Source organism: Spodoptera frugiperda, chromosome 18, assembly GCF_023101765.2.
Source record: "Spodoptera frugiperda isolate SF20-4 chromosome 18, AGI-APGP_CSIRO_Sfru_2.0, whole genome shotgun sequence".
Taxonomy (NCBI): Eukaryota; Metazoa; Arthropoda; class Insecta; order Lepidoptera; family Noctuidae; genus Spodoptera; species Spodoptera frugiperda.
The window spans coordinates 10,245,866-10,268,792 of NC_064229.1; the positions used below are offsets into that span (position 1 = coordinate 10,245,866).

The following is a 22,927-nucleotide window of genomic DNA, read 5'->3' on the forward strand; positions in this document are numbered from 1 at the left end:
GGCCCAACTATACCTATACCTAAAAATATATATATAATAATATAGGAACGTGTAAGTAAGTACCTATCAAAATTCAAATTCAATGTCTACATCCGTTAAGTAAGTAAAACAGGCAAGTTACTGTTTCCATTAAATATTCTATTTGCAAACGCTACGTAGCCCACCTTTGTTTCATAAAGACAAAGGAACGCCATCTATAAGTAATTATAACGTTACAATATTAAGCAAACGGATCGAAGTGTTTGCTTTCTACATTTTCTTTTCAACTCAACACAATAGAAAAGTCGTGAAACGTAAACTCTGTTAGTTTTAAATGCTGACAAGAGATGTCGCTCTGTTGCATATTGTGCAGTCAGAGCTTAGCTTATTGGTGAAAGTATTTTATATTGTTTGCAATATTCAATTTAATGTTCAATGTTTAGCAATGAATTGTAATTATGGGACTCCCTTCCTAACTCAAACTAAAATTCTTTATTTGCACCTGCACTACATTAAAACTTGAAGAGACCAAGTACCAGGTAATAAGTAAGTATTCCTGTAGATATTTGTCATTAAAATAAACATTGTTATATCCACATTTACGTACCACCTGTTATATCCTCAATTGATACTACTTTTGGTAGGTAAATAATTACTTATTTTTAAATACAAGATAAAATTGTAGCTAATAAATGATTTTTTCGGATTAATAGTCAAAATTGATAAATACCGCGAAAATGTGTACTGAGTATTTGTCCGTTTTTTCTGAAGTATTTATCCCTAAACGTAAATAAATACAATACCCAGTATTTATCAATAATATTCAAAATTATTTTGGGTACCTATAGTGGGTGCTACTAACGCCATCTGTTAGTATAAAGAAGTGACTACGGTTAAAACCCTTCGTATCAACTATCAAACCTCTTCGAATAAGCAGAGAGGTGGACTGACTAAATCAGTAATGAAAAATACTAAAGTATTGAATCTTGTACATTTGTTAGTGGTATTGTACGTTGATGATTGAAAAATGATAAGTTATAGTTAAAATTTTAAATCGATTACTAGGTGCCACGTATTTAACCATAAATTAAGTAGTCATCTCTATTAAAAAAGCAAAAGCTGTCAAAATTGGCGTCCTGTCAAAGTGTCAAACGACCGCTTTGTGAAACGGCAAACTGTTTTTGTTTTACCCGTAATTCTCTTGTAAAAACAAGACTCGCCTTTAAACAAATTAAAGTTCAATCAGTGCCCGATTACTTAGGTAAGTTTCACTCATTTTCATGTCTATTCTTGACTTTTTTTTATAATTTATCAAGTCTTATAGGTTATGTTTAAGAATTTTGTAATTTGTTGGTATATCTTTGTACATTCTACATTCTCCTAATTTTATGGTGAACTAATGGTTTATTTCTTACATAATTTATTTCAATTTACTTTATTAATGTTTAGAGTTAATCTTGACGTCCTAAATTCTTTTATTTTACAATATCAATCACTGGTTTGGATCAGCACTTTCTCAATGAACATTGTCTTAGTATTATTATGTAAACCGACCAAAACCATTGAAAACATTATTGCAGAATGTCAAGCCAGGAGAATGAAGCCCCTTTGCCTGAAGGATGGGAGATGAGAACTAGCCGTTCCACGGGTATGACTTACTTCTTGAATATGTACACTAAGAAGTCTCAGTGGGAGAGGCCGGAGGCGCCTGCCGACCCTGGTGAGATCCGCTGCAGCCATCTGCTAGTGAAGCATGCTGAGAGCAGGCGTCCGTCGTCATGGAGAGAAGAAAACATCACTCGTACTAAGGAAGAGGCTTTGGAACTTCTGAAAGGCTACCGCAAGCAGATTGTTGCTAACGACGCGACATTCACTGACCTGGCGTCTAAGTACTCTGACTGTTCTTCTGCAAAACGTGGAGGAGACTTGGGCTTGTTTGGCCGTGGACAGATGCAGGCTCCATTTGAAGAAGAAGCATTCAAACTAAAGGTGGGACAGCTCAGCCGGCCCGTCGAGACTGACTCGGGAGTCCATATCATCCTAAGAACTGCTTAGATTTAAGTGTTACTGTGTTTTTATTCTGTTTGTTGGCAAAAATATATTAATCCAATTTAATGGTACCAAATTAGTATGCTAGCTATTTAAACTCTTTTTTGGATTTATTGGAAATAATGAGATCTATATAAGCCTTGGAAATACCTCAGAAATATTAAAAATATACTTGTTTATGAAAATAAAATAGTCTAGCCTGTATTGTTGATTCTGTACTGCTCAAATTTTGAAAAGAAGTATTGTTGGTATACTTACTCCGCTATTATGTAAACATGTTTACTCAAACAACCTTGTAATATGCTATTCATCATTGTTGACTAAATAATGAAATATTTAGCAGGGCATTTGTCTTTCAGTTCAACTAGAAGTGATAGAAATGTTAAAATTATTATCTTACTTCCATTAACTTGCAATAACTCAATCGGATTGTAAAAGACAATGTTTATTGAAATGTATAGTAATGCCCGTTCAATTCTCAACCTCTGTGCCTATAACTAAAAGGACGAAAATAAATATGTTTCTGATTCACATACTACATTTTATTATTTGTTCACCATAGAGTTGGGGAGAAATGAGTTGCAACATATAACTTAATACTTTATATATTCACTAACAAGATGCAGTAAATAAGAATAACAAAGTCTTAACATTAGTTACATCAGTACTGCGTCGCTGACGACCCCAGCCTGTCGTCAAGGACGCGGGACCCCCGAACTTTACAATTTTTTTTACATTTTTCTAATATCAGTTACAAATATGGCACTAACATAACTATAACGGAACTATATCTATATTAGACCTTCAACAAATACAAAGTTCGGGAGCAAAACATCGGATCCATATTACAAAGCCTTTAACGTCGAATCATCTTTATCCTGACTGTTCCTTATTAGAAGGATGGTGTCTAACGTGGACTCCTTGAAGTTCTGTGGCGCGGGCGTCCAGATGGGGCCGATGATGGGCGGCGACCGCTTGCCTCCCCACGCGCTGAACTTAACCTTCCTCTTGCCATCCTTCTTCAGGTTCACATCCAAATACGGATGTCCAGGTTTGAATATTTTAGGCAGAGACTCTAGAAAGCTCTTGAAGGGCATAGCTTCCCGCAGCGTCCTCTCGTTGGTCTTTGTGCTCAGAGCCAAGATCTTTATAGGGTGTCGCTTGTCCAGTGTCGGGATGAATTGGAATCCAGCGAAATTCAATCGTTCATTGCCATTCGGTGAGTAATTGGAGACTATTCTCGTGAGTTCGGGTATGGTGGTGGAGAAGATTATTTTGGAGCTCTTGGAGCCGGGCTTGTAGATCATCTGGCCGCTTCGCTTCCCTCCCCAGGGGCTGAAGCGGACACGTTTGGGCATGCTCGGCTCTCGGATGTTACTGGCTCGCTTCCAAGTCCACATGTGTTCGATACTGGCTTTATCTCGCTTGCCGCCCCAAGGGCTGAAGTATTTCTTATCCTTGATGTTTAGCAGGTTGGTGCCATTCTCGTCGAGGGCTCCTTCGATGCTGTTCATGCCCGGGTTCCCGGGCAGTTCCTCCTGGCCGTACATGTTTTGTTCCATGTCTATCACGTTGGGCAGCCATCGTTTCTCTCGGATTTCTTCTTCTTCCTCTGGTGCCCGTCGTTTCCTCGGGAGGTCAACTTGGGTGTCTTCGTACGGGATGATTGGGATATTTGGAGGTATGTTCTGAGCGGTTTCATAGTCGTTCCTGGAGGAGGGCAGGTTGAAGTAGTAGGGTATGGGGTACTGTACGTTGGAGCCGACGGAGTCCAGGATGTAGCCGCTGTTGGCGCCGTTGTTGATGTACTGCGGCCGCACGGTGCCGAGCCACGAGAATGTGATGATGAGCCATTGGTGCAACATGGTTCTGGAAAGAGACAAAGATAATGTTAATTTCGATATTAATATTTTACTTATATCTAAACACAGCTGCCTCGTGACCAGAATGATCGTAAGTGCGACAGTCGGGCAAGGGTCTCGGGTTCAATTCCCAGTTTAGGTAAAGTTCTTTTTTTTATTCTTAACTAGCACAGAATCTGAAATTACACCCGGTCTAAGGTAACGAACTCACTCCTATTACAATGCATAACTGGTGTAAAATGGATTGTAGGTACTTTCTATACGTGTACCTCTGCCTATCCCTTTAGATAGTAGGTACCTAGAAGACGTGATACATTGTTAATACATAATATTAAATTCGCAAGTAGACGGTCAGACATGTCTAGACGCTAGTTTGCTTACATATTTAAAATTTAAATCGGGATAAACAATATTGACTCGCACATACGATCAGACAGTTTGTTTATTTAAAGAATTTCGTGAAAAATATTTTAGAAAGCTATATTTTATTGTTTTTATAAATAATGTGCGTTTTCGAAATGCTAAGGTTTTTGATTGAAATGGAAATATAAATTGAATTTTGGTATGAACTTATTTTGCACATTTAGAGATCTATGATATATTTCTAAATAGGCTGGGTGACGTTTTTTAAATTTAATGTCCGTCATGTAGATTATTTAAAAATATTAGACATGTACTTTTATTTGCGTAACAAATACTTTTAATAAGACCTGCACAGATTCGCAATTTTAAAAATTTTTTACTTATTATGTGATACCAAAATTTTCGAATCCCACCAAATCCTACGTGAAATAATTTTAAATTTAGTTTTCAATACATTCAAAAAGAACCTGGGCTTACAATGTTATCAAAATTAAATATTCCAAATATATTTTTCAAAATTAATAGTCAAGTTCATATTGTAAAATAGGTATTACAGAAATATTCCTAGGTACTAGGTACCCCAGGGATTTTATGAACTTTAAAAAAAGGCGGTAGCCTTCTGAAAAAGTAACTTCATAGATTATGTAATCACTATTTTAAAGGTTTTCTGAAAGATTAATTACATAATTAAGTTTCAACTTCGAGTTATTTACCTACGAGAATATCAAATTACTCGATAGTTCGTATAATGTCAGTAATGGTACGCGTACCTAATGGCAATGGGCACACCTGTTATTACGCAACTTATGAAAAGTGACTGTACCTACTTATTTTAGTAAAACAAACACCCTATAAATCTAATAATAAAATAAAAGATTCCTTGTGTTTTCTAATCATCATATTACCTATCAGTCATAAGGCTTTTAATACTGAACATAGAACATAACTTCCAGACCTAAAGCTTTTTACCTACTTCAAACCCTATCATGTTCCACAATGCGGGTCTGCGGACGGCGAGAGCAAGGGCAGCTCGCCAACCGACCAGAAACAGACCACAGATAGGGCGCAGTTGGGCTGATGTCTAATCCGGAGCTGCAGTCTACCTGGCATGACAGACCGCCACAGCCACCGGGGCTACAGACAACATTGCGAGTTTCCGGCTCGAAAAGCAGGAGTAGGAACGGGGAGGTTTTTAATCAGTAAGAGTCTGACACTCCCTCTCACCTCGCCCAAAGCAGGAGAAGTCATTGGATGATTTTCCCCCTTCAAAAAAAGAAAACATGTTCTACAAAAATCCTCTATCCTACACTAAACGCATTACTTACACCATCATTCACATAAACCATAGAGAAATAGGTCATCAAACGAAGCTTTTACGGTTACAAAGCGGTTGATACGGCGATACAAGATTAGCTCGCGGCAGAGCAGCAGTAAAGACATTAGTCAGCCTATATACCGCGGAGTGGGGTTATGGAGCTTCACACGAACGGACGACGAACGCGCGGTTTTAGTCTTAGGTCAGTAGGAGTATACTTTGCAGTGATGAAGTTAATATGTAATGTTGTTCGGGATGATTGTTTTTTACTAGGTATAAGTAAGCGAGCCCGTTTAAAATATCAATGTGACGCCCTAATGAGACCATTAAAAATATCAAAGGTTATAGTAATACACTACTGAAGTTACCGTTTTTTATGCTAAAGAGAAAGGCGATAATGAAGTAGAATAAAGCACATACTATGTATGTAATGAATACCTCTTAAAGTTTTCTTTACTTCACATTATTATTATCATGCCTTACTAAAATTATGAACGCGAATGTGTGTTTGTTGGTTTGTTTTTCTTTGACGTCGTGACAGAGTGTTATTATGGTATTATTTTTGTATATAGAGAGTTATATGTACCTATAATTGGTAGACTAGACTAGAGAGTGTATTAAAATACGTTAGGTACGTTACGTTGTTCCTTTGATGCTACGACAGCTAGTGATCATATAAACTAAACAAATTGATTGACTTAATTTAAAGTCCTATAACAAAGTCGGATTCTTGAAAGTAAACCGCACCGCCTGAGATTTTTGTCTGAAAGTCCTTTATTGTCATAAGTAGGGTTGTCACTCAATCATTGAACTATAATTCTTCTTTAAGTTATGTTCACATGCGTGACTGATGGTTCTGGATTCTAACTTGGAGCAAGTAAAGTAATTACTTTTTTATTATACTATGTTTAAAACCAAGGATACACTAGGGGACAAATGTCCTGCGACTCGTGTCGCCAGCGACGTTGGATGAAGTAGCGCGACGTCGCCGGACTTTGGTCGACATGTCTGGCAATATAAACCTTGCTGTGGACACGTGGATCTATGTTAAGCTTCGCTTGACAATATCTTTGATACATATAGTGAGATATTTATCCCCTTTTTTAAGGGGAATGTCATCCAATGACTTCTCCCGCTTTGGGCGAAACGAGAGGGAGTGTCAGACTCTTACTGACTAAAAATAACCCCGTTCCTACTCCTGCTTTTCGAACCGGAGCCCCGGTAAACCCGGTAGTCCGCAGCTCAGGAAAATTTATCCTTAGCTTAACACAATAGGTATTCATGAAACAAGTTCATTCACGAAAGAAATACATAGATAAACAGGTTTACTATACACCACGATATGTTATGATATATTTTCTGATAAATACTGTTACGTCAAATAAATGAATGGGATTCACTCACAATTATTTCTTTAACGATATTATGTCGTTATAATTATCGAAGCGTATACCGATTGACATAAACGGATCTTACATAATGTATTATAGAAAAATAATACATATTTCATAAGTTTCTTTTATTTTTATGGTATAAGCCGGTAAACGAGCAGACCGATCACCTAATCGGTTGATCACCATCAGTTCGCCGCCGTCTATGGATACCCGAAACACCAGAGGCGTTACAAGTGCCTTGCCAACCCTTAGGGGTTAAGAATTTATGAGGGGAGTTGAGTTGAGAGAAAGAGAAGATTTAGAAGGGGGTAATAGGGTCACTCACACAACGAAACACAACGCGAGCTTTGTTTCACGTCGGTTTTCTGCTCGGTCGTGGTAGCACTCGGTCGAGCCGGCCCATTCGTACGGAAGCATGGCTCTTCCACGCTTTAAAATCTGTTTATATTGCATTGAAAGTCTGTATGTACTTAAAGATCTTAAATTAGATAAATCACTAGTCTATTTTGGTATGTGAGAGTATTGAATTTTCATTTTCTTAAAACGTGATTAAATAGTATTTTCTTTTTCTATTTACTATAACCTACGCAATTCATAAGTAATTTAACACTGACCATCTAATCTTAATATAAGCTACGCCGTAGCCATTCAAACTACGCGGCTACAACAACGCCTACGGAAGAATATCGTGATTGGATCAAAAAAATATTATTGTGAATTGACTCTCTACGACTATAGCGTGTAGCACCGTAGCCCGTGTGTAGACTTCGCTACGGAATACGTAGCGAAGGTGCTACGAATTTGCTACGAACTATAAAGGTCCTTGACCTGTCTTAGTGACAAGTTACAACTTGTACGTCATATGTTTATGACTTAATGACGTCATCTCTAAAACCACTGAATTGATTTCAAAGTTTACAACTGAATTTGTAGTTTATATTAATCCTATGTTATGATATTCATTGTTTCTGTCTAGAAATTTTGTGTTATTTCTGAACAAAATACTTGATTAAAAGACCATTTTATTCATCAATCGGATTTCATTTTAAGAAAATCTACACAACAGTGTGGGAAAAGGCAAGGCAACGCACATGTAACGCCACTGGTGTTTCGGGTGTCCATAGGCGGCGGCGATTGCTTACCATCATGTGATCCGTCTGCTCGTTTACCGGCTTATACCATAAAAAACAACACTAAATACGTAACCTGCCTCACAATTTTCTAAAAATACGACGCCTCATATATTTTAATTTCAAACGCATTAAACATCAACTTAAAAGCTTTAAAACAATTGTTTAAAAATGTATACGCTCAAGATCTTATGGGCAGGTGGCGACACAATACATTTTCCAGTGTAAAGAGACCTTTCATTTAACTGAAACTTTACATATTTGGAGATCAACTTATACTGTACACCGTGTTTTAGAAAAGAAAATAAAATTACATATTTTTCCTTGCAAAATTCGTGAGAGATCTAGAAGCGAACGCGAAGCGGTGCGGTGACACGCGAGTTCAATGCGATGCGGTGTGACGCGGCGGCTATGTCCTACGTGCATGTGAATCGTTTTGTTTCTGTTACCGACATTATAAACAAAAACGTGACGGCACCGCGTCCAATACCCCTACCATGAGTTTGAAGCAATAGTATTTGACGATAGTCGCTAGCGACGACGTAAATTTTCTGTATGGCAAATTTTAGTTTCACAGGTGACCGGTAGAGGCGTTGTAAAATTTCGCGAACAAGACAATTGATCGCGTACCAAACCATTTACTTACTTTTGTAGAAAAAGTTAATTAACCATTTCAATTGTTATTAATCACTAATACACACTTTAACTGCATACTTCAGGTATTTTCGGAAGTACTACAAGCTATAAGGCAGTGGGCGGTAACAAATACCGGATTACGGGCCCTAAACTGACCCTACTCGTGTTACACGTCATATCAAAATAATAATATAGCTACGTATTTTATGTCCGTTCTTGGAAACGGATCTTAATATCTATAGGTAGTAATTGTGATCTTTTATCACGCCTTGGGATAGGTAAAGATAATTTCAAGGTTAACATAAAAAAAGTTTGTCCAATTATCATCTTTTCATACGTCAATTCAATTCAATTTCAGCCATGATCGACACACTGCAGGGCAAAGGCCTCCCTCCTTCCACTCTTCTCTGTTTAAAGCTACGTCGGTAGGAACTAACTCTACTCCTTGTATGTAAAGACTGACATACAAGGAGATATAGTCCACTGTCACAGGCATTAATCATCACGCTTCCTCAATGCGGGTTGGCGATTTCATTAGAAATTATAAGCCCAGGTTTCCTCACGACGTTTTCCTTCACCGTTTGTCAGTGGTGTCTAAATAATCTTAGAAAGTACATTTAACTCAGGAAAAGTCACATTGGTACTTGCCGTTGGTAGGTTTCGAACCTGCGCCCATCATGCATAAGAGGAGGACATCTTAAACATCCGGGCCACCACGACATAATAATCTAAGTACCCTAAGTTAACATGAACCGATATTTCTTACATTTTACGAAGAGATTATTAGCTTAGATTATTGGCTACGGTTCCGTGTTAATTACTTGTATTATTTATTTGTGTACGAGCATTTCTACCGACAATAAGTTACTGGTTTAAGTGTGCCTGTGTGTATTTGCCAGTCTACCTAGCAATGTAACCTGGAACATTTACGTGTAATATAATGTTAATTTGTCAATATTTTTATTCCCTTTTGAAGCTACTGCATTAATTTAGAAGGTAAAATACTTCTGTGATAGAAAAGATATCTTCACTTATGTATGGTTATGAGTTCTATATAAAGGCATCATCAAGTAGAACCATCTACTTCTGCTACTCCAATTTTCACTTTAGAAAAAGGCCCCTTTTTATATTTTTCTTTCATAAAAAATAGAAATTTTCCCACCTAAGGACTTTCCTGTATCGTAGGTGCGATTACAAACATACAATTTTACACGCACAAGACACCTAGACCCGAAACAATATTGTAAAAATCACACAAAAAGTTGCTCCGTGAGAAGACTGAATCCACTACCCGTTGCACCGCAGCCATTTGCTCAACAACCACGCCAATTGTTTATTACGGTCAATAAAATTAAATTTACAAGCACTTAATTAATCAATGAATAGAAAAATAGTTAAATGAAATAATAAAACAGACTGTTTATCATCAGTACCTAATAGTCTATTTGTAATATGTATTCAGGTTTCAGTAGCAATAATAAAGTGTTAAAACTGAGCAATATTCACATTTACTGCTGTAATAAAAGATCGGAGTGAACATTAGAAATATAATGAGAATTTGTAAATCAATATGCCATCAAAACTATATACAGGTGGGCTGTAAAAAAACTGTAGGTGTAATTTGAAATAGAAGTACACTATACAATATACATAATTTGAAAGAGACGTAAACTATACAATTTTCAGAAATTGAATGAAAATTATTTTTGATTAGTGTAGGATTTCTTCAAACCAATTTTTTGCGCTTATGTTATAAATATTATATTTTCATACACATTCAATATGTTAATTATTATGTTATCGGCTTACTCAAGTAACTGTTTGACGAGGAACTCGACTAGTTTCACTACTGTGAGGAGCAGCGCGACAATTGCCGCGTCGTGTGTCGCGGAATGCTGCTCATGAACATGAGCCTCTAGCATGGCTTGAAACTAGTCGAGTTCCTCTTAGCCGAGTTAGCCGATATCATAATAGTTAATTTAGTATGTCTCACGAAAGTTATAATAAAACATTCAATATGAAAATTATTCGGTTGGCATCAATCTTACGTTTCATCAAAAAATAAGCTACTATGCTTTTCAGTACGCATTCACGTTTCACCCACTGTTCGTGCCGTAGTGTGCACCTCTGCCTACCCCTTCGGGGATAAAAGGTGTGGCGTTGCATATTAACAAGTTCGAATTATCAATAGTAATACTTAGTTAATATCGAACGTTCGATGGATGTCTAGTTATCTTTGGAGCACCGTTATTAATTTATGCTATATCTATATATAATAGGTACCCACGTACCGAGGTATTGGGTTACAAAACCTCTATTTTTGTATAACAACTAACGAAATTCGATAAATTATTTTCTCGGTTTTAATTCATATTATTTCTAATTCTGTTAAAGGTTACAGCTACAAGGAAATTGTACTTTTCTAATAAATGAATATATTAATTTGAATTTAATTGTAGTGCTATTTCGAGCAAATATGTCCATATCACTTTTATCGTAGTTATGACATAGGTGGGTGTTCAATCGTTATATTCGAAATTAATGACTTCAATAGGGTAGATGACTAATTTTATTTTAATGTCCATCTTGTAGATTATTTTAAAACATTGGACACGTATTTTTTTGTCTTACGGAAACAATTCTAACTTTCAACGATGTATTGATTTGAAATGATGCGTGACGTCACTTCTAGGCGCATTTTATACTCCTAAACTTTGATTCGTTTTATCTGAGTTTTGTTATCTTATACGACAGAATAAAAAATACGTGTCTAATATTTGTGCAAAAATCTGCAACACATTTTAATCAATCGATTTAAAACCTTAATCGATTGAATTACATCCTTTATCCGCTTGCCCTTTGACCTCTGACTATAAAATAGTGGTAGATGTGAAATAAGATCAGTTAGCAGTTGTGTAAGGGCTCGCCTGCACCTGTATTGAGTTACTTGGGTAATCGCATGATAACTCGGGCTAGGTAGGAGTTGTAAGGGTGCTTTTGCACTGTTAAAAATTTGTGAATTTATTAGTAAAAATCACGGTTTAGTTGTGATTTCTGATAACGGAGTAACTAACTAAAAAATTACGGGTTACTCGCGTGCATGAATAGAGAAATGCTCAACTAGTTTCGAGTCACAGAGGGACTCTTTATCATGAGAAGCTAGCGCAGACTTGGTCACGTCATGCAGCCTACTGACTGTAGGCTTTTCTCCATTAATGTACGTGAGCCTTTTTTGCGGGGGAAAATCATGCAATGACTTCTCCTGCTTTTCGAGCCGGAACCCCGCATCTCATCCGCAGAGATTCAATTCAAACGATCACAGATTCAATTTCCGACTTGAACAAATCTTTGGTTGATCAATGAATTATTGATCCAAATCTATGTGTATGCGTATATCACGCGTGACATAGTGATTGTAAACGCACCCACAACACAAGAAAATGTCCTAGTGAGGCAACGTTTTATTTTTAATATATTTATGCTAAACCCATTACATTAATCACTAGACTAACGAAACACTCGTATACGTATAATTGTATTATCTTTGACACAAAATAACTCTGGTATAATACGGATAGAAGCGAATACAGTCGGGAAACATTTTCTTTTTTAAATTATTTCTCGTCGTAACTAAGCTCCGTACGTAAGTAATTGGACCCAGGTTACAAAGTGAGGCGCATGACTGTACTACATACAGTCAAAGACAAAAGTCTGTTACATATTTATGCTATAATTAAAGACATTTTTGTCTTTATAATATTGTATTGGTACTTTGTATTTAAAATTCTCTAAAATTACGTAGTTTTTAAAAATTGCTTGTAAAATACAAACAAAATAAAATAACATATAGGTAAAATGGAAGCCTATCGGTAGCGGTAGCATGAGCCAAGCTACCGGTGGTTAGGGCTCCAGAAATAGAAACCTCCTCACAGTACGTGTCGTTTCAAGGAGCAAATGGTCTCAAGTTCGGTTCCCGGTTCAGTCAAAGAATTAATTAAGGTATTTTAATTTTTTGGAAATTTCCCAGTTGTAGCACGGGATCTGGAATTTAGTGTGCCCGCTAATTCGATCCTCCATTTCGTATATCTAGTATACGAACTGAAAATCCACTTAGATCATTTGGAATTTGGTTATTTATATATTGATATCTCATAAACATTTTTACTTTTTGTTAAAGAAGGATTGTAAAGTCACACTTTAAAAAACACCTCTATTTTAATAAAATTGTGCAATGTTAATGTCATTTAAAGACAACAAAAGCAGCACTTGAACCTCCTATTTTAAAATTAAATCGTGTCTTTCATTCACATTTTTTATACTAAGATGCAAATAGCATTTAAAGGATTAATCTTTGTGAGACTTTTATTTACTTTCCAAGGAAGCGTTTAAGTGCATAAATGTCAACATTAAGAAATAAAATGAGAAATAAAGTCTTTGCGTTTATCTACTTCATAATCAACGCTAAATAAATATCTTCTTATCTTGTATCTATCTTTAAGATTTTCTTACTCAAAAGCTTTATTCTGCACTAGTTTCTGCCAGAGGCTTCGCCCGTGTTTCTGTGGGATATAAAGTATCCTATCACCCAAGTCAGCTCATACCCTGTCTGTATACCAAATTTCATCAAAATCCGTTCAGTAGTTTCATCGTGATTGACGGACAAACAAACAAACTTTCACATTTATAATATTAGTGTGATTTTATATTTTTATAAGATGTTGTCTATCTTTTATAGAGAACCGTCTCAACTATGAATGAATGAATGAGATCCCCATTTCTCAGTAGGTATATGTGGAAAATATACCTAAATATTTACTTATTTATAAACTTTGTTATGGCATTTAATAAATACTATTTATTGGGCAAAGTTATAGTAACAAATATTTCGTATTTATAACAAGCGATTATTTTAGTTAATTTAATGAACTAATGTTTTGATGTAGATCTTATTAGATAGAATGTAATGTACGTATGTACGTCCATCCATAATAAGAAATAATACTATCTACTTGAGTGTAAATTGGAAATAAGTTTTGTACACTAAACGAAGTAATCCAATAAGTGTAAAAAAATACATAGTATACAAACGTTTACATTTCAGACATATTGTAGCTCTGAAACTAAACAAACAAAAGAATATTAGCTTACACCGAACCAAAGCACAACCCCAAGTAACTGTTAATAACCAAAAATAACATAACACTACTCAATAACACTACTTATAACGAGACACAGAATCAACAACAACATCAATAATAACACATTCCCTAATTGTTTGAAAAATAAAAGGACATTCTGCCACGTTACGTTACGTAACACTCTCTCAGGTGAAGTGTAGATCTGTCTGTCCGTTGCAAAGTCAATAGAGAGACCCCTGAGTAACCACTAGACTCCACAGGATAAGATGGAGACGCCACTAACTCAGTTAATGTTAAACTTCATCTATTTTGATAGCTGGACTTGAGATAAAGACCAATTTCTTCGTTGATTGACTTGAAAAGGAGATTTTGTTGTGTTATTAAACTGTTCTTGTATTAAATCGATGATTTTTTCACTTTCTTTTTGCAATAAAAACTCAAAACTTAACAAACTTCGAAACTAACAATAAATACCTTTTTATTTCTAGAAAGGATAAATAAAATGTGCGCATATTCAATGTACTTTTTAGCAATTTTTCGCCATAGCACGCATCTTTCCGTATAAAAACATATCTGAGTTGAACCCGTTTCCACTAGTGCTAAGCTATGTGTACCAATGAATATGATTGGTGGAAGCCAAACGCATCCACAGCAACGTAGCACATCTCTGGTGGAAAACCACCCTGAGTCCAGATTTCCTCTCGATGTTCCTTCACCATATGTCAATTAAAATTTCTATAACTTTAAAAATAACAACCACAATGTTGCGTAATGTCGTTTATGTTTATCGTTGCTTTAAGAATTTCTTATGCGAAATTCTCAGGCGTAATATTACGAATTCTGCGACCGCATCATAACATCGAACTCAAAACACAAACCGTTGTTTTCGAATACCGTTCCGATTTGGTTTAGCTAACTATTTAAAAAATCGCCATTAGTGCCAACAAACTGGCACACAGTTTGGCGATTTTTGTATGTATTTATATATTATGTTATGAGATATTTTATGAATAAACGAAAAAAGTAGCTTACTGTTTGTATTTAGCATAGGTAGGTATAGGTAGATTTTTGTATATTTTCTTCTTTAGTTAGAAGTAGATATCATGTGGCTAAGTATTGGACGCTATTGGCGCCCAACAGGGACTTCTGGCGAGCGTATGATGTGGTATATTCGTGTTATGCAAATGATAGTGTTATTTGATACTATTGATATCATATTTCTTGCATTAAACCACGTCATAAATATACCTATTTAAAGACCTTAAAACTACAAAGAATATTTCATAGGAAAGAAACACCAAAAGTGTAGGTTGATTCGAAAAAACACAGAAAACTTTAAACACACTGATACCGTTATTCAATATTTTTCTTCAAAAACTTTCAACTACCCACCATTAGAAAATTTTACGACAAAAAATTCAGTGAATAATGTTAAAACAATACGTGTTCTATGAATTCTAAATTTGATTTATGCTTTATTGATCCCATTCATTCTTTTTTTCTGTTTGACTTTTTTTGTTTTAGTTTTAGGTCATGTTGTGCATGTGTGGGTAGCTTTATCCATCAAAATAGTGGATTGAGAGGCCAAAGCATTGTTTTGGTTCAAAAGAATACTACACTTTTGTGGTAAAGTGCATTGTGCAGCCGGAAAAGCTCTTTGTCATCCATCAGTATGAAAATAATAAATATGGCGGACAATCCTTTTGTCGAACACAACAAAAGAAGAGATTCGATTTAAACCTGAAAACATCACTAAAATTCTGATTGAAAAGAGCTCTAAAATACGCCTAAATGAACTAGGAAGTTTTTCTATAAAATTAATTTAAATATTACGCGGAGATAGTTATTTCTTTTAATTCAATTTCAATAGAACCTTAGCTTTATCACACTAAATATTATAATTGTGAAAGTTCGTTTGTTGGTAGAAACAATGCAATTCATAATTCTTAATGAAAATATATTGTTTCAGGAGATATTGAAATCGTATAATACACTGTTTATTGTTTTTCAATTATCCAAGAAACTAATTGGTTTATAATTGGAACTAAACAACAATGAGTGCATCTTATTAGATCTCGGAGTTAGACAAACAAAATACAGCATACAGTAAGTGGATATACATAATGCATGCTACACACACTACAATTTAACTGTGTAATTTTAACTGTACAGTCGAACTGTATAGTTGAGTTAAATTGTAGGTTTACGGGCGCATAGAGTGGGGACTTTAATAGCGTTGTACCATGGGGCTCCGGAGCAGGTCTACTAAGAGGACTCGGTGCCCCTAACAGGTGTTGAGGGTGGCCACCGCGGTGGTTTTGTAAGGTTAAAAATCCCAACACTCCTAGTTTTTTAAAGCTATGCAAAATTCTGATGGTCTCCCCCATCATCAAAAAAAAATATCAAAATGAAAGGTCCATATAGCCTACACTCTCTACAATTCAACTGTGCAGTTTCATTGTGTATGTAGCCATTATAAGAAAGTTTTTTTCCGTTCATTTAACTTTACCCTTTACAAGAGATCAATACTTTAATTTTTGTTTGACATACATATGTATAAACATAATAGTCTGTTTTACAATCTATGATAGTTGTGTGGGCGGATAAAGGGAAGCCATAGACAAGTCATAAATACGAAAATTATATCAAAATGTATATTTTCTTGTGTTCGTCTACCGCGAAAATATGATGTCTACGACTCCGATCTTATTTATCTGTGACTTATAAAAAAAATTGAGAACTACTTCCGCGCTTTTCTTTCGAAAGGTCAAAGTTGGAGGTAAAAGGTTTCCAATGGTTCACTTTTATAATATTTTGAAGTTAATTTAATCAGAGATTTCCGCGTTACTTAGAAACTTTCTGTTGGAAATTTTGAATTGAGACGACTTAGGTGTAAGGTAGAAACTGCAACTTTATTAATTTCTGATTCATTCTCTTAAAATGTACAACTGTATATGAGCAACAGTTCCTAAAATTAGAAATAACTTTCAGTAAACTACAACTTAAACCTACTACTTTTTGAAGTCAGTTAAATACTAAAACTTGCTCCTGAAGTCAGTAACAATACTAAAACCGTATTACAATCTGTTCGGCCAATTGTGAGATTATCGCGCATCAACACATACATACAGATCAAATAGAGAACCTCCTTCTTTTTTGAAGTCTGTTAATAAACAAATATTTGAATTGATTTCTCTACTTAAAAATGGATGCAATATGATAAGAAACATTGTATTAAACATAAGATTTTTATTTTACTTTATTGATAAATAAATCTGCTCCAAACAAAATGGTCAACTATACTCGACAATAATGTTCCCACAAGACAATAAAAACATGTTTGTTTAAAAATAACATAACGTAAATATAATGAGAGATTATGAACCCGTCGGAATATTTTGATACAATGTAATACTTATTCGAATTTACAATGCCAACGTAAGACTCTTCCTATATCGGCAACTGAGTGAGTGTGTGACTGACGGACAACACTATTTACAAGCTGATATTATTACTCATAGAAGTTCCTTAGAATATTTTTCTTTAAGGGGAGCAAATCATTCAATGACTTCTCTCGCCAGGGCGACGCGAAGTTGAGTGTCAGACTCTTACTGACTAAAAACAACCCCGTTTCTACTCCTGCTTTTCGAGGTGGAGCCCCGGTAAACCCGCTAGGTGGTCCGCAGCTCCGGATCTCCATAAAGTACTAAGAGACAGTTTGTTTTAATTCTATGAAATAAGGTGTATGGTGTGTTGACTACATAGTAGAATAGTTGCATTGGCCACCATTTGTCATGCCGCGGGTTTCGTAAAGGCCACCTAAGGATCTAATTAATTTTCCTTGGAACACTGTTCTCTGATAAACTCGAACTTTTTATACTATGATCATACCCGATCTTATGGTACCATGAAAATAAGGTACCTAAGATCAGGTTTCTTTGACCCTACAGGATAAGTCTCAGTCAAACTTTTACAACTATCAATGAAAAACAAATATAGTATTTGTTCTGAATTCTGAAATTCGTTATGGAATTTGAGTCAAAATTACCTACAGTAGGGCAAATGCCTCTTATGTAGAGGAGGCTCATAGTTTAGCAGTGGATTGTCACACGCTATTGATGATAGAGATTATTGTGCAAGAAAATATAAGGTGTAGGTAACTAATATACCCGGAGCTGCGGGTTACCGGGGCTCCGCTCCGAAAAGCAGGAGTATGGACGATGTGGTTTTTAGTCAGTAAGAGTCTGACACTCCCTCTCACCTCACCCTAAACGGGAAAAGACATTGGAAGATTTTACGCTCTCAAAAATGGTGCGTAATATTCATATTAGTTGACGGTGCGGTCGGCTATCAGAATAGTCGTTTATGTGTGTTCGATTCCCGCACTAAACAAGTGTTACTTTTTATGTGATATTATAGAGCAGTGTTAATATGGTGTTCTGCTTGTTCACATTTAGGTAGGTACATCTCCCGAACTGCGAACAGCCGGAGCCCCGATAAACCCACTAGGTGGGTTTATCGGGGCTCCGGCTCGAAAAGCAAGAATAGGAACGGGGTGGTTCTTATTCAGTAAGAGTCTGACACTCCCTCTTGCTTCGCCCAAGGCGAGAAAAGTCATTGGATGATTCTCCGCACTTAAAAAAGTACCTACATCTGTGATAAAACATTCCCGAACAAAAGGATAGTCTACTTTAGGTATGATGTGTGGTAAATAGTTAAAATAGTGAAGCGATTTTGTGCAATATTATTATACAAACTAGTTCGAGTATATGTACTTGTATTTGTAGACAAAAACGATGGAAACCTTCACAGGCGTAGCCCAACGTTCCTGTACCTAAGTTCGATACCCGCGTCGTGAAATATATTAATGACTTTTTCTTTTGAAAAGTTCTCGGCAATATAACCAATTAACAGTACATTGGTACTGCGAGGAGCAAGGTTCACTTTATATTTTAGACGATAGAAAACGATATTTTAGAATTGTTAAATGTATTTCACTGGTTATAAATGCATACAGAGGTATGATGGCAAATGGTACAAGGCAGGGAGAGGTGGTCATCATTTCAGGAGTCCTTTACACAGCCTGGGGACCGTACTAATAATTTAACGTAATATTAGAAGTAGATATTTAGTAATGAACTAGGATCGAATGATGGCGTTTTACCATATTAGTGATTTTAATTCGTAACTGCATATCAGCAATTGTATTGTGTTTGTTTCATTTCTATTCATCGCTTTTAAACAATGATGAACAGAACAAATAAACTAATATGTATCTTTAAATAATACTTATTTATCATATTAAATATTCTTTCATAAAGTTTCTTTGACTCACTATCTATTTTCCTATATCTATTCGAAATAATAAATACATTTTTACAAATAAGAAATCGATAAATGATAATCGAATCATATTTTTTCCGATCGTAGTCACAAGTACACTTGTAAAAATAAGTTTAAGTGAAAACCCTCACGATAATTAAGTGGGAGAAAATCCAATAATAGATAAAAATGTATTAATAACTTCCTAAACTTATGTGACACTTCAAAAAAATCAAAAATATTGGGAGTAAACTTTTATAAATTTGAATTTTCGAAACTTACCTTTTGTAATTCGATCACTGCATAACAAAATGTTAAATAAAAATGAAAACGAATCACTGTAACAATCACAGATCCATAGATAATAAACAAACTTGTTTACCGGCTGACACTTGGACTGGTTGTGATGTGGCCTGCTTCGTATGCGCGCCTTTTATACTCTGTGCCAGTTGACTCGCGCCCGTAGCGTACGCAAAAGAAGTTTACAAGAGATTTTCTTTTTTTATTTCAATGTTTAGCCGAAAATAGCATGTTTTATTCAGTGATTATTTTTATACATTAATCAAAATGGAGGATAATGACTTTTTACTTAATTTCAAGTTTTAACATTCTTAAGTATTTAATAATTAAGTACGTACTTGAATCAAAATACTTAATTGTCAATTTATTAGATTAAATTGTTGTGTCATCAGAAAAATGTAGCTACGCTGTTTTATAATACAGATACGCTCGTCTTGCTTGCAAGCCAATTAAAGTAAATGCTTTGCCCCTTTGTGCTTTTGTAATGAAGAAAGATATTTTTACGCATCGTAAACCGAAAATGTTGGAGAATCTTAGCTATCTTATTGTGGGTAAGGTAAAAATGTTTTTGACAGTCAACCAAGGCAAATCGAGATTGCCGCCAAAATATCTGCTTTTAAACATTTGCGATTCCAAGATTAAACAATTTACTTTAGCATAGGACTTTTTTCTGGAAAAGGATATTATGTTACCGTCGCTATTGATGCTAATTTAAAGTTGGAAATCCTTTGTTTTAGTAATAAATTTGCTTTGGCATTATTTGCCCGACATTTCCCCGGAGAGTGAGAGAAAAATGCTTTTCAGAAAGTGCGTGTTTATCGTACTAAATCTTTTTATAATCTAGACTATCTATTCTTAAATTAATGCTATGAAAAACTAGCTCGTATCATTAATTCATGTCTCATAATCATTTTATAAAGAATTTCTTAATAAAACTATTGGATTACTTTATAATAAAAATACCGCCTGGGAGAAGTCAAGATACGTAATGCAAATAACTTAATAAGTACAATTGAAAAGTAAAAAGTAAATTAGTTTCATATTACTCGTTGTTCGTTTGATTTCATTGTCATAATGCTAGAGAAAAAGTTTATTAGTGATGCATTATTAGATTTTAAAGCGTAGTTGTTTATTGCAGTCTGCTTTTCCGAGAAAGTAAAGGTTATAACACTTCAGCCCGTATATATTATACTCTATGATAATTATGCTGTCAGCCATCACCTAGCTTTTATCAGCGGCTTCGCTCCGAAACAAAGTCAGTCCTTTTTTGAGGGAGGAAAATCATCCAATTTCTTCTCTCGCCTTGGGTGAGGCGAGAGAGAGTGTCAGACTCTTACTGACTTAAAACCACCCCATTCCTACTCCTGCTTTTTGAGCTGGAGCCCCGGTAAACCCGCTAGGTAGTCCGTAGCTCCAAAAAAATATGCACCTAGCTTTTGTCAGTGGCTTCGCTCGGTAATTAAGTTAGTCCTGAGTGCCAATTTTCATCCGCAAGAGTATGAGACTCATGTGATTAAACACGAAAAATCTAACCAAACTGTCGCACTTGTAATACTAGTATCATCATATTCATCATCATCATATCAGCCATAAGACGTCCACTGCTGAACATAGGCCTCCCCCAATGACCTACAAATAGGCTAGTTGGAAGTGAATACTAGTATATATATTGCACAATTACTCACACTTATTACTACATTATTTATTAGTGTTTATGTAGTAAAACTATTTTTACCGACAGGATCTACGCAATAGTGATAAATAAGATAACGAATGGTCTATTTCTGGTTGCTATCCTAACTGACCAAGTTATTTAAATTAATACCAATGTTATGCACTTATACCTGAACTTTGATCTTATTTAAGATTGTCGTCTTAGAGAAATATGCTATTTTCATCTTTATGTGTTTTGTAATAAGGATGTAATTTATGTTTATCGAGATGTTTGTCATATCGTTTCGAGGGGGGCCTTCGGTCGTGATATCTTTTAACCATTACTCAAATTAATTACATATTAAGTGGTGTCTAGAATAATCTTTTTGGAAAAGGAAGTGCTTCTCTTCTTTCACAAATATACCTTTCATTTTTTAAAGAAGTGGCCAAAAGAGATTCCTTATAATAAATAACACCAGCTACGTCCGTATTGACCGTAGCGTGATGTTTTACAGCCTTACTCAATAAATTGACTACCCCACCCAAGAGTGTGGTCCATAGCCAAAGTAAACACACTTTTAAAGGGCTGTGTATAATTTTATTCCTTGTTTTTTTATTAAACCGAGGACGGACTTGAATTTAATTAAGACAAACATTCTTAAAATTATTAATAGGCACAGTATCAATCAGATTTGTGTAAGTAACTATTATTTTAGTGGCCTCCCTCTACTCTATACTCACATACGATGAAGTATGAATAACAAGAATTAACATAGTTATATGAGTGTGGTAGTGTGGGCCGATGTTATTACAATATCACATTTGAATATTTGCCGACGATTTCGGTTTTATTCATGCAAGTTCGTTAGCGTTTGTGTTATTTGAATTGCATTTTTAATGTGTTATACTAATATTATGGCCTTGAAACGTGTCTTGAGAGCTATTTTCTTATTTTTAATAGATGCCTAAATTATATTAACAATGATTTTATCTTTGTGACATATCACAAACCTATCTCTGTATTTATAACAGATTATCTATTAAGTTATCGGCTTACTCACGTAACTGTTTCATGAGGAACTCGCCTAGTTTCAAGCCATGCTAGAGGCTCATATTCATGAGCAGCAACGCGACTGCTACTCACGCGCTGATAACATACTAATTAATTTAGTATGTCATACAAAAGTTATAATAAAATTGACAGATTATCATTGAAACATAACAAGATTCTCTTAAAGACTCTTTTGGATAAAAAGTTATTAAATGCCCACGCTTCGGAAAATTAAAAGAATTTTTCTGCTGACCGTTCGTGGCCAGTGCGACCAACTGTTGAATTGCATTAGGACATTCTGTGCTCGATCGTAGGACGAAACGTCTCTGTTTTCTCTGTTATTTCATATTCATTGGTTTGTTTCACAAAATTATGACCTCTTATATCCCATTGGTATCGGAAACCTTTATTTTTAACAAGTTTAAAACCTCCTTTCTTCCGCACCTTTGTTGTATTTGCCGCCATTTTGTTTTTTTTTTCTGTAGCGTGTGTTGATATTTGAATTGAGAATTCCTTTTTAGATTTTTAGTTTTATTTTTCTATTTATAATAATAAAGTATTTTGTTTTTATTTTATCTGTTTTGATGTCATTATGATGGCGATTTGATTGCTATCGGAAAATTTTATCTATAGGTAACAAATTGAAAGCTCTTACTTTGCCGTTTCCCGCCATTTTATTGGAAGATGCTATTTTCGTTCTGTATTACCTCTTGAGTTGTTCTTTTTAGCTTTCGT

At 35.2% G+C, this 22,927-nt stretch overlaps 2 protein-coding genes across 3 annotated transcripts in view; one reads left to right on the top strand and one right to left on the bottom strand.

The window, feature by feature from the left end:
- Positions 1 to 1,048: 1,048 nt before the first annotated feature.
- The window catches only part of LOC118278058 (putative peptidyl-prolyl cis-trans isomerase dodo), a 37,203-nt gene continuing 15,324 nt past the window's right edge, over positions 1,049 to 22,927 (top strand). Inside the window, exons 1-2 of one of the 2 annotated variants that reach the window (XM_035597120.2) lie at positions 1,075 to 1,240; positions 1,560 to 2,563. In XM_035597120.2, coding sequence (XP_035453013.1) covers positions 1,561 to 2,034 — 474 coding nt within the window. In that variant the 5' untranslated portion in view covers positions 1,075 to 1,240; position 1,560 and the 3' untranslated portion in view covers positions 2,035 to 2,563. Of the gene's footprint in view, positions 1,241 to 1,559; positions 2,564 to 22,927 lie in introns of those variants that run through there. The other variant, XM_050700257.1, reaches the window with a different exon arrangement.
- LOC118278057 (uncharacterized) lies at positions 2,618 to 19,617 on the bottom strand. Its single transcript, XM_035597118.2, has 2 exons — positions 19,471 to 19,617; positions 2,618 to 3,897 (listed from the first exon to the last, which is right to left on the bottom strand). Exon 2 carries the CDS (start codon positions 3,891 to 3,893, stop codon positions 2,874 to 2,876), a length of 1,020 nt encoding a protein of 339 aa, XP_035453011.1. The 5' UTR covers positions 3,894 to 3,897; positions 19,471 to 19,617; the 3' UTR covers positions 2,618 to 2,873.